Source organism: Fukomys damarensis, unplaced genomic scaffold, assembly GCF_012274545.1.
Source record: "Fukomys damarensis isolate Sample0158 unplaced genomic scaffold, DMR_v1.0_HiC HiC_scaffold_4, whole genome shotgun sequence".
NCBI classification, from domain to species: domain Eukaryota; kingdom Metazoa; phylum Chordata; class Mammalia; order Rodentia; family Bathyergidae; genus Fukomys; species Fukomys damarensis.
In genome coordinates, this window is record NW_022900916.1 from 38,551,220 (window position 1) to 38,564,074 (window position 12,855).

The 12,855-nt window shown below is 47.8% G+C and overlaps 1 protein-coding gene across 1 annotated transcript; it reads right to left on the reverse strand.

The window, feature by feature from the left end:
• Positions 1-708: 708 nt before the first annotated feature.
• Lep (leptin) lies at positions 709-12,516 on the reverse strand. The gene is made up of 3 exons (XM_010633442.2): positions 12,502-12,516; positions 4,078-4,249; positions 709-2,691 (listed from the first exon to the last, which is right to left on the reverse strand). Exons 2-3 carry the CDS (start codon positions 4,219-4,221, stop codon positions 2,332-2,334), a joined length of 504 nt encoding a protein of 167 aa, XP_010631744.1. The 5' UTR covers positions 4,222-4,249; positions 12,502-12,516; the 3' UTR covers positions 709-2,331.
• Positions 12,517-12,855: the final 339 nt, after the last annotated feature.

A 12,855-nucleotide genomic window follows, 5' to 3' on the forward strand; every position in this document is an offset into this window, starting at 1 on the left:
GACCATTCACATCCCTCACCTTCTTCAAATTCCACCTCCAAACTCTTCTGGGTCTCACCTGCTCCAGCCCATATCCAGAGAGCATTCCCTGGCTGAAGGGACACTCTGAAGATCAGAAGACCTGAGCTCCAGGCTTGGTGCTTCCGCCTGTCAGCTGTTAGGGTCTCAGGTACAAGCTAAGCAACCCCAGTTGGAAAATCTGAAATCTGAAACATTCCAAAATCCAAAGCTTTTGAGCAATGACACGATACCACTAGTGGGAAAGTCCATTCTATGAAACACTGCTTCATGCACAAAATTATTTAAAATATTGTATCTTCAAGCTGTGAGTATAAGATATATATGAAATATGAATGAATTTCATGTTTACACTTGTGTCTTATCACCAAAATACCTCATCATGTACATGCAAATATTCCAAAATCTGAAAAAAAAAAAGTCCAAAGTCGAAAACACTTTCAGTTTCCAAGCACATAAGGGACATTCAACCTATTTTTCCTTATTTTTTTGGATTTAGTTATCCCATGTCAATAGGATGTGCTACATACTGAAAGATGCGTACTTGCCTTGAGAAGAATGGAAATACTAGAGTGCAAGCAGGGTCACCTGTGGCCCCCTGGTCACCATCACTCTCAGCTCATGCCATTTTTCACCTACTGAAGATAGCACTGTGCTTTTAGCTGTTCGGCAAGCCATAGTGAAGCGTCTGCCACGGCACACTGGTGAGTGGGGCTTTGCCATGGGGATGCAAGTCCCTGATTCTCATGTTTATTTGGTGAGCTTCTTTAGCCCACAGCACCAGTCAGGGCTGAGCACAAGTGCTCAGTCTTAAAGTGTATTGTTGCTTTGATTCAAGTTTCCTTGGACAGATCTACCACCCACAGTGTGATGGCGACATCACAGAGGCAGGATGGCAGCAAAACCCAGGCCTCCTCCTTCAGCCTCCTGAATGTGACCTCTAGCCAGAAGGGCAAACTGGCAGCTTGGCCCAGGGCCCTGACACTCACCCAGCAGTCCCAGGGCTCAGGACCATCTGCTAAAGGATTTCACTTTCCCACTGGAATAAAACTAGCCACAGAATGGGTGGGAAATATAGCCCCCTTTTTTGGATGAGCCAGTCAGACAAGAAAAACATTTTGCAGGCAAATCCAAAAGAGGGAGGTCAGCATGCTATAAACCCAGCGTGGGATCAACTCTGAGCCACTTGGAGAGCCACACCAAGGACCCCTGTCTGGGGGATCACTGTCTCCAGTGTGGGATCCTCACTCCCTGATCTTAGTACCACACCACCAAAGGACCTTCAGCTTTAGTGCCTTCCCTCCATAGACACCATGTAAACCTCACAACCCCCTGAGAGAGACGTCTCCTTTATTCTCTTCATGGAAACCACCTTAGTGGCTGCAGAAGAGGAAAAAGGACTTCATCCCTTCCAAAAAGCCTACTACACAAATGTTATTCAGAAAGTATGCTCTGGATCTGTTTCCCTCGCACCAACATATACCCACCCTCTGTACACTCAGGTGCATATTACTTGATGAAATTCACCTTCTTCTTAAAATAAACTAGCCCTTGGGGATTCACTCAGGGAAATGCCATTGTGAAAAGTGCACTTTAAAGAGAGTCACAGTAAAACATAACCAGTCACTAGAGAAATGGCTTGAGAGCTACCTCCTCAATTGGCTCTTGCTCAGACAATATCAATCCTCCAGTCACTCAAAGTAGGGTGCCTTAGCCAGGCCTGTTAATGGGACTAGAACCAACATCCCAGGGGCATCCCCAGTCCTGGCTGACCCCAAAGCCTGGAAAAGCTGGCACAGCATTTTGCTTCAAATCCATCTAGAATGAAATGCGTAACGTATAAACAAGTGCTTCCAATTTGTGTTGCTTGGGAGTTTCCAGCTGAAAGTGAATGCAGCCTTCTCAGTGCTCCCCAGAATTTCAGGTGGAACCTTGCTCTGAGAAGGTCCAAAGGCTCTCTCTGCCCAGTTTCTGAAATCACCCCTGGTTACCCTGAAGCACACATAGAGAAGGAGGTGGAACCAAAAGGAGACAGGCAACACCTGTTGATGGCTAAAGACTTTAGTGAGAATCACCCATACAGTATACTCTTTGCTGGATGGACCCCCTTCCTGGTGAGCATGGAATCATGCACATATATCTTTGGTAACAAGCAATGTGGTCTTATGCCTTAGGAAGAGTGGCTTAGAAGAGAGAAATGGACAAGGTTCTGGATAAGGGATGTCCAACGAAGGCTTTCTTCTCCCAGAGACACCTGGAAGCCAAGGTTTCTTCCCTCAACATGGACCTCCGGGAAAGAGCAGCCTGAAGGCCTCAGCACATGGTGCTGTGGTCCAGCTGCAGCAACATTTCCTGCAGAAACCTCTGCAGCCTGCTGAGAGCCACCACCTCTGTGGAGTAGATTGATTCTTTGAAGGCACCACCCAGGTTTTCCAGGAGGTCTGGGCCCCTGGTTTGGGGCACAGGGCAGCCCCTAAAGGAGGCTAGCATGTGGACAAGATTCCGGAGATTATCCAGGTCATTAGAAATTTGCACCATAGTTCTTCGGGAAGACAAATTGATGATGATCTGTTGATAGACTGCCAGTGTCTGGTCCATCTTGGAGAAACTCAGGTCTGGGTAGAAGGGAATGAAGTCCAAACCAGTGACTTTGTGTTTGGAGGACACTGATTGCTACACAAGGGAAGAGGGAAAGCAAGTGCTCAGCAAGTGGGGAGAGAAACTCTCCAAAGCCCACCACCACCCTTATGAATGCTGAAGACAGCTTTCTTACCCCTTCCTCACCATTTACTGTGCCCAAGGGACAGCCGAAACTCTTAGCTGGTCTCTTAGATTCCTGCCCATCCCAAACCACCCTACCATCCACTTCTGACTAATCTTGGGATAGTCCTTTCTTTCTTTTCTTTTTTTTTTTTTTTCTGGTACCAGGGATCGAACTCGGGTCCTTGTGCTTGTGAGGCAGGCAGCGGCACCACTGAGCTAAATCCCCGGCCCTGGATATTCCTTTCTTCCAATCACTTCTGTGAAGAAACAGCCATGGATTCCTGTTTCTTATTTAGTGAAGTCTCTCTCCAGGTATCTTAGGTCCTCCATAAGTACCCCCCTCCGCCACTCTCATTTCCTTCCACCCTCACCAGATTCCTCTGTCCCAGTCAGGTTTTCACGCGGTTCCCTCTCCTTACTGGTCAGGGTCAAACTGACCAATGAGTGACATATAACAACCTGGTAGAGATTACATGATGTTCCCATCATCTAGATGATGAAAGCAAGGCTTAAAGACACTGATGAACTCGTTTAAGATCTTACACATGGAAAGGAGACGTGAAAAGATTCATTTAGTGAATTCCATTTACAGACCTATCTGGGAAATGGCTAAAGGTCTACTCTGTTAGAGCCCAGAGAAAACGCTAGGGTGGTCAATGACAGCTGTTTGCAATAAGCACAGGGAAATTCACTCTTCTGTGTGTCCTTGAAAGCAGAACTAGTGAAAACTCTAGGAACCCTAATGATGTACACATCCAGGGATGGTCCAGGCCCCGTGGGGACGTGGCTGGGGTTCTGGTTACCTGCCAGTGGGACAGGGACCTTTGAGCACCAGAGAGTGAGGTCAGGGAGGAGGGAGAGTGAGGGTGGCCGAGGCAGGGGAAGAGGAAGAGGAAGAGAAGAGGTGGCGGTCTGTGTGGTGGGGAGGAATCAAGACTACTACAGCCCTTCCATGTCACTGCACATACCTCAGCCGGCTTCTGAGGTCAGGGATTCCCTGTGGCGGCTTTGTGATATCAGAGAATGCTATGATTTTTTAATGGGAGCAAAGTTAAATGCTCTTAAAGTGGTTAAGAATTAGAACCACTCACTCCTGAATCCCAGCAGGCAGAAGGGCTATGAGAAACAGACAGAAAGAATGGGAGCCCTGTGCTTTTAAATCCTCCTCAGCATTCAGTAGGTGCCTGGCATTTAGAAGGTGCTCGAAAGTGTTTCTGGGACTATCTGGCTTCAGGCCCACAAGAGCCAATGCAGGGCTAGTTAGAGTTCTACTTTGTTTCCCCAGACCCTCCTTACCATGTGTGAAATTTCATTGATCCTGGAGACAATGGTCTTGATGAGGATCTTGGTGTCATCGTGGACTTTTTGGATGGGCACAGCTTGAATGTAGGATAGACAGAGCCAAAGCCATAGGAACAGGCATAGGGGTCCACAGCGCATTTTCCTTCCCAGGATGTGCTTGTTGGGCCTAAAAACAGAAGGGACCACACATTGAAAGAGGCTGGTATTTCCCACACCACCTGCTACAAACTGCATTGCCAGACGTGCTTGAGAATGAGATTTGCTTTCTGTCTGGCTACTATTTCCTTAAAGTCAAAGACAATTCATTATGTAGACCTCTATTAATGAAATGCATCCCCTTGGGTGGAGGATTATTTCTTAGTCAATAAAACCACAATGATCTGCCTGGTAGACCACACAGCAGCGAGGCCAGGCTTGATCAAATGGATCATGTGGTGACGATGGGAGCTTCATTGTGTGCTTCGAGCAAACAGGCTGCCAAGATCTGAATCTAGTCACTTACTCACTGTATAGCTCATAGCTCTCAAAACTCTTCTCTCATCCCTATATCTCCAGATTTTTATGAAAATCAAATTATAATAATATATGTGAAGCTGCTGAAAGGAGTTGCAAAATGTACTCTTCCACTCCCCTATTATTAGAGTTGATGTTACTCCCTTGGTTTCCTCATTACTCTCACAGCAGCCTGCAGCTTTGTCTGGGATGGCCTTTCTCACAGCTTTATTGTTTCCTTCTTCTCCCACAGAAGCCTGAATCCACCTAGCACTTCTTAAACATCTAATAACAAGTCAGCCACAGCCCTAGGCACCAAGAATACAAGAGGAAACCACAGATGCTGCTTATCCTGCAGCATCCGCAGCTCAACAGAGAGAAACTAGTGGGCCCATCCAAGACAGCAAGACAGATCTTTGCAGGGTGGGCAAGTACCAGACATCTCAGGAGCCCCAAAGGGGCTCCCTGGAAGAGGTGTCACATTCAGCTGGGTATTGAAGGCTGAAAAGTGGTTAAGTGTAGAAAATAGCCATGACAAGTGGCCAAGAGATCAGCTGTTCAAAAGCATCGAGGCAGGAGAGAACATAACATGTTCACTCAGAATGCTTGAAACTGTCAGAATCATGAAACTGTGAACTCTAAAATTAATAATATGCAGATCCTTGATTAAACAGCGAAATTTTAATGAGATACATGAGGCAAAAGGTAATTAAGTTAAATGTATGCAAGTTTGTAGCCAATGATCCATGCTAAGTATGTGTGTATGAGTCTAAAATAACAATAAAATGGAAATAAATATTAAGATGAAGATTCTGGGAGGGCAAAAAAGTTAATCCCTGCATTTTGCGTTCTTCCTCATCTGGGTCTTGAGGTGCAAAGGTAATGCATTTTCTTTCCAGAGGTGGTAATATTCACATAATTCAGATTTTGGCAATACAATAAACGTAAGCAATTTGTTTATATATTATTTATACTGGTTGATCAAGTCTTTTTTAGTCTGTTTTACAAAAATGAAAAAAATGAGGCTCACGAAGATGAGCCAACTTGCCCAAAGTCAGACCAGTATGTGGTAGAGCTAAAATATTTGTGGAACAGAAATACCCTAGCTCCCCCCACCCCCAAGGTTTTGCTTTCCAAGGTTTTAGTTACAGTCAACCATAGTCCGAAAATATTAAATGAGAAAAATCTAGAAGTGCATAATTTCTAAGCTTTAACTGCATTATTCTGAGTAACATGCTGAAGTCTTGCCCCATATCACTCCATCCCACCGAGGATGTGACTCTTCCCTTTGTCCAATGTGTCCACACTGTTTACACTACCCGCCCGTTCATCACTTAGTCATTGTCTCAGTTATCAGATCAACTACAATGGAGTCACAGTCCTTGTGCTCAGGTAACCCTTATTTAATTTAATAATGGTTCCAAAGTACAAAAGTAGTGAAGCAAAGGAGGATAAAATATGGAAGGCAGATTAACTGTGTACCATGTGGCAATGCTGCAGGGTATAGAGAGGAAAACCTAGTAGATCCAGGGCTCAGTATCGTCTGCAGTTTCAGTTATCCATCAGGTGTCTTGGAAGATACCCCTGCAAAGAAGCGGGCGCTACCATAGTGCTACTCGCCCGTACAGTTCCCTGAGACCCTAGCAAAGGTAGGAAGCATAGTGTTTATGCTGAGGCTTCAGCAGCAGGCTCTGCCCTTATTAGCTATGCGCCTTTGGGTGAGATATGAAATTCCCAAAGCATCTGTTCCTATTAGTACCATGCAGCTAACTCCACCACCTGGCCCAAAGGGTCAATGAGACGAACCTGTGCACTCCCTGCCCACCTGTGTCTGGCTTCTGGTAGGGGTAATAAATGTCAGCTGCTGAAAAATTATCCCAATACCAGGCGTGGCTTGAAATGCTCAGGCCAACACTACCTGTAGCCAACTCTGAATCAAGCATTTGGCTTGCTGCTTGCCACAGGCCATCCCAACAGGGTACCTGGTATTTCTGGGTTTCGGGAACCGGCACAAGATTAAGTTGCATTCTTTATTAAGATTTGCGTGTTGAATACACTCTCCTTCCTGAGAAAGTTTATCGCCAGATTAACTCTGATTGTATTATAGCCACTGTCACATAATGGTCACCCTCTAACACCTGAATAGAAAGCAGGTTTATAAGCCCCTCCATCACTACTGATCATACGTTCCAGTGCATGCTGAAAATAAACTGTGGTTCCGTGAAAGCATGAAATTGAAAAGCGGTTGCTGAGTAAGTCAGCTGAAAGGAGAGGGCAGGCTTAGGGGAAACCCACAGGGGTGGAAGAGAGAAATGGTAACAGGTCCATCTGAGATCAAAGTGAGTGCAAGAACCTGCTGTACCAACACACAGCACATCACATGCATGCACACACATGCACAGACACACACACATCAGTGCACATCAACCTTGAAGTGGAGGCTGCTGGTTGTCCCCAGTTCTAGCTTTTCTTTCTTACCTCCTTGTGGAAACTCAAATCCTACACTCCCCAGCTTCTCCCAGTAGGTGTGGCTATGCAACTAAATCCTGGCCAATTAAATAGAAGCTGAAGTGCCAGGAGACAGCTCTGGAAACCCACTGAGTGTCTGTGCCTCTTGCTTTTCCTTCTCTTCCTCCATTCTGGTGCCTGAAATGCAGAGGTGGTAGCCAGCATTCCCCCATCATCTTGACCCCGGGGGACAGAGGTCTTCCTCATGAATGGCAGACAGGAAGGTGCAGGATCCTTAGTGCCTGAGGCCTCTACAAAGCTGAGAGGCCATCCTCACCTTCCACAACCTAGCTCTGGCTTTGTGCTTTGTGTATGTGAGACATAAAACATCTGTCTCATTTAAGCCACTATTCTTCCTGGTCTCAGCTGTATGCAACCAAAGTTAATGCTGACTGACTAATGCGCCCTAACATGGTCATCATCGGAAGAGAATGGACCATTCTTCTTAGGTTCAGCGGAGTCTCAGTACCTGCATAGGGCCTGGCCATGGCCTGAGAAAGGGAGAGGGAGTGGCTGGGAGGTGCAGGGACTAAGGAGAGGAGGGCTAATTAGAGACAGCAAATACAACTTTGCTGAGCATAGTGCCTGACACACTGCGGTTACTCAAGATGCATTTGATGGTCGGCAGCTAACATCTATTAGGGGCCCACTGTGGGCCAGGCGCAGAGGTGAAATCATGGATGTCTGGAAAGCAGGGAGGGAGCTGGAGCTGGGAGGGATGGGGCACAGGCTGAAGGCTCCCCTAGGAAGCCTAGGTAGTTTTACACTAATTTTGTCAACTACTTACATATATTATTTATTACAAATTAAAGAACAAAACTGTGCTCTCTGGTATAAGAATTTACATAATCAATTTCAGCACAGGGAAGAAACTTAAACAGATAAAATGCTTTGGGTAATTCAGGAAAGGAAGTCGTTATGCTAAAATTTATGAGCTCTACAGTCCAGCAGAACTATTTTTGAGTTTGAGTACAAGATCTGGGAAAAGCATACTGTTAAGTGAAATAAATCAATCACACAAGCTTAAATATCACATGATTTACCGTATATGAGAAATTTAAATTCTAGATAAAAAGCAAAATAAAGATAGATAGTAGGAAGTAGGGAGATAAATCTTTCTCAAATGGGAAGGGGACCAAGAGATGAAGGGAGTTGGGAGGGAGGAAAAGGGGATGAAAAAGGAATTCAGATGTGTATATATACGTGCCATCTCCACACAGGGATGTAAACATTACGCACTACGACATGTACTAAAATAGACCTGGGCAGCCAGGCGTGGTGGAGCACACCTGTAATCCCAGCACTCTGGAGGCTGAGGCAGGAGGATCGCTGTGAGTTCGAGACCAGCCTGGGCTACATAGTGAGTTCCAGGTCAGTCTGAACTGCATAGTGAGACCCTGTCTCAAAACAAAACAAAAACAAAAGCAAACAACAATAACAACAATAACAACAAAAAGACCTGGGCAAAGTTTGTGCACCTCTGAGGCTCAGTTTCCTTGGCTATACAGCAGGGATGGTATGAATCATAATTCCCACTTGCTGTTGTGGCTGAACTGAGGTGGTGCATATCAAGCGCCACCTCTGCCTGGCATTTAGCCTGGCATGCCAGGTGCCACCTCTAGCCCAATACATGTTAGCCATCATCACCATTATGTCTAGAAGGAATCGTACGGAGAGGATGGCATTTGGTAAGTGACTGAGGATAGAAGGGGCCAAGGAACTCAGGTGGGTTTAGGAGATGGTGGCTTCCAGCCGGCTGGAGAGTGACAAGGATGAGGGGTGGAGTGGGTTGGGATGGGGAGGCTGTGAGGGCCAGGCAGGGGGGCTGTGCTTCCATCTGCAGAACTGAGGAACACAGGTTCCCACCCAGGTGATCAGAAGAATGGAGACATAGACACTGAGAGAAACACATGGAGAGGTTTGAAAGAGGGGCTTGGGGACCTTCTGGTCTCCTGGTGTTGGTGGGACATCAGGCGGGTGCGTCCAAGGGGTGGAAGGATTCGGGAGTCTGAACTCAGGAGAAAGAGCTGTGGGTGGAGCCCAGGAGCTGTGTAGACCAGAGTAGAGGAGGGGGCTCAGGAGCTGGTGGGCAGGGAGAAAGTCTACTGTCACCTGCCGGCCTGGGCTTTGAAGTCTTTTCCCTTCAAGTTTCCGAAGTGGAGTTTGAACACGTAGGAGCTGTAAGAGCCTAAAGATGAATTGCTGAAAGGTTGATGCAGCACTGTCTCTTTCCCATCCTCTAGGGACTGTTAAAGCAGGGACTGGAGAGGAGAGGGGCCTTGCCCAGGAGGCCAGGGACTGGACGGGCCAGGGTGGGGTGGACTTGCCTGCCCCCCGATGCAGCCCCCCTCTGCATCTCCTTCATACCACTCCTTTCTCGCATATCTGGCCATCTTCCTTGCTAGTTTTTTCTGCAGACTGCCACTACACAGTGGAGCACTGTTTACCCAAAAGAAGAATGGAATTCTGTCATTTTCAGTAACATGGGTGGAACTGGAGGACATTAGATTAAGTCAACCCCAAAGAAGCAGAGACCTCTTTTCTTTATAAAGTTACTTAGCCTCAGACACTTTTGTTATAGCAATGAAAACAAATGAATATACTGGAAAACTTTTCATCTTCCTGAACATTTTCCACTGAAATTCACCCTTACTACTGGTGATACCTGGTTTCTGTTCATCTTTCAAATGTTGGTCATAATATATAATTTGAGAATCACTGAGTTAGCAGGAATGATTTTCTTTCCTTTATAACCAAAAGCCCTATTTGACAAACTATATTAACATACTTAACTGGTAGCCAGAGAGTGGAAGTGGGGGCTATATTCTTCCTGTTCATGGGGAACTACCCTGAGATCTGATCCTATCAGAGGTAGCAAGTAGGTTTCAACTCTTGTGTCAATTCTCATCAATTTTTAGTGACTCTCTGGAGTGCTGTAGGGGGCGAACCTGAAGATCTGGCCAGACTCAGAGGGAGAGGGTACCTAATCAAGTAGTGGCCCCATACCTGTTCCAGCATCTACCAAGGCCCTGGCATGGAGCAGGTGTTTGCTTCGTATTTATTGAATGAATAGAAGAAGCATTTCCTATCCCTGATCTTCATTGGCTAGCCAAGTTAACTTACCTCCACAGCACCTTACTGGCTCCCATCTGAAAGTCAGATCTTAAATTCAATTTTGCCCAGCAGAAACTCCAAGGAAGCTGCCGTAATGAAGACAGACACCTCTTCAGGGTGTGAGTCTCCATTGTGTGCTTTCTGCACCAGCCATGTGTCCCCAGCATCCGTGTGGGCCCAAACTCCTTCCAGCTTCCATAGCCCTGCTCCACCTGGACTGCTGCCCAGGTGTCCCTGCCGTGGACTCATTCTGGAGCTGGCCTCCTGACCCTTCCCTCCTGACTCTCTCCTTGCCAGAGACCTGTGATCTGCTCCCTGTCTTCTCCAAGGCTTCCCCGACAGAGCCGAGTGCACAGCATGGCGTATAAGACAGATGGAGACTACAGCAGCAGTATAGCTAAAATGCAAGCACGGACACTGATTACCGATTCAGTTCCAGAGAGTTAGCAAAGTGAGCAGGAGTTACAATGACGTGCCGTTTGCTGTGGCTCAAGGAACATCTGTTGTGTGAGCAGGGACGTCTGTGGGCCCAAGCACCAGGTGTGCCGTTTCAAAGCGTCAAACAACCTGTCTGTTTCTCAGAGACAACAATGTAGACAGAGAAGAACTTCAAGGCTCTTTGCCAATGAGCCAGAATGGAGTTGCGGCTGCTGGAATCTCCCCTCACCCCTGCCCTGCCTGGTGAGAGCCGGCTTTCCTGATTGACTGAAGGCCAGATGATTCGGCTCAGTTTGCCTTTCAGTCCCACAGATGTTGCTCAGGGATGCATGCAGCAGGAGGGCTGCATTTCCCTGGAGCCTCTTCTCTCTCCTGGGCTCCCCTGCTCCCCTGGGTGCCTCTAGGCAGGGGTGGGACACTGCCCCAGAGCTCTGCTAGAAGAGTTCTCCCAGGTGGCCACCTCCATCCCCTGCATGGGCTATTCAGACGTGAGAGGCATCTGCCTGGGGTCCCCGGGCAGGAATTCATTGCAACTTCCCTGGCTCTGTCCTTGGCACTCAAAGCGATTTCCTGGAACAGAGGGGGAGGAATATATTTCCCCCAGATACCAAGAAGAGTTATTTTGAGTATAAGATATACAAAATATGAGAAAGATGCTCCTTTGGCCAACATGGAAATGTGCCCCTCAGCCCAATGTCTTCAGTTGGTTGAGAAAGGAAAGAAAAAAAAAAGCATTCACCTTTTTTTTCCTCTTGGCTTTTAACTCCCTGCCTAATGAGATAAATGATCAATATGGCCTTTCTACTCTGAAGGGCATCAAATGGGAACTACTACGTTACCAGGAACCACTCTTTTGGAGTTTGGTTCCAGAGGCCGTCCTGGTGGGAACACTCCCCCAATCTCAGATCAGAACTCTCCAGAACAAACATAACTGGAGCTGCTAGGGGCAAAGGCACTCAGAGAGCTTGTGCTCCCAGGACAGTACCACATCCTGCCCTCTGCCCACCTCCACCTAAGACCGTCTTCCCAGTAATCGTCTTGTTTTCTCCAAAGCAGTGGTTCACACATGACAACCAGGCCACTTGTCTCATTGGATCTCACTGTACTAAAGGAGTCACTTTTCCAAAGTGCCACCATCTCTTAAGCCACAGAAACAGGAGTATAAAGGCAATGGCACCTATAATGCAGTCTAAACCAAGCCCAGAAAGGAGGAAGGCTGGGTGGTCTCTCCAAGAGCTCACCTGCCAACAGTGTGGAAATCTGCAGGTTGTAGGCTTTTCCCACAACTGCTGTTTTGCTCCCCAGACACTCAGCTGTGTCCACTGTGAAGAAGACAATTTGGAAGGCTGTGAGGCCAGATGTGATGAGACCTGGCCCAGTTTGTCTGGGGGATTTGGGATCTTCCTGACAGTTTTTTCCTGCCTGCCCACACACTGCAGTCCCAGTCCTAGGCCTGGACCTCTTGCAGCATCTCATTTGGAGGCTAGAACCCATGCTGGAAATGAGGCCTGAGCCCCTTACTGGTAGAGCAAGGCTGCTGGTCCTCAGAAGGGCACCCTAAACTTTGGAAGAACTGCTCACAGCAGTTTCTAAAGTATCTCAGCACTGCCGACATGATAATCTGGGGCCTTGGATGGTTCTGCAAGGACAACCGACACAGCCTACCCCAAATCCAACTGCCCAGCTCCCAGGCAGCTCCCAGCTGCCTTCCCTTCGGCTGGAACTCTGTAAAGCTGCATAGCCTAGAATCAAGCCATTCACCCTGCCTCCTACCTGCCTCAGTTACTCCGGATTGCCGAGGTGGCTAGGATGCTGTGGCCTGCTAGTAAAGACCAGCAAAGGAGAAAGGAGTGCACCCGGTCTTACCTCGGAGCTGCTGGTACCGGGATCCCTCTGGAGCTCCATGCCTGCCTGCCCCTCTTATATAGTTCCTCAGTACAACTTGCGCAACCGCCGGGCAGGCCCTGGCTTACCCTGAGTGTCAGCCCCTGCCGGCCCCGCGGGGCAGAGACTGGGCAGGCTGCTGCAGATCAGGAACCCTGTGTCTCGCACACTCTCGAATTTCCCCCCAAATTTGGGGGCCGTTGACAAGAACGAGAAATCCTTGAGGTCCCGCCAGAGTCTCGCGCGCAAGGATCGGTCTCTGGGGACCGCGCTTCCTGGCGGGGTGACTCTGCGGGGCGGGCTGGGGGCCAGGGCAGTGTCCCCGACGGTCCCCGC

Excerpts from the sequence above, each read along its gene's own strand:
- Lep (XM_010633442.2), bottom strand. The coding sequence starts at position 4,221 with ATGCGCTGTGGACCCCTATGCCTGTTCCTATGGCTTTGGCTCTGTCTA. Across the intron at positions 2,692-4,077 it reads TCAATGAAATTTCACACATG|CAATCAGTGTCCTCCAAACA; the intron begins GTAAGGAGGGTC and ends TCCCTTGTGTAG.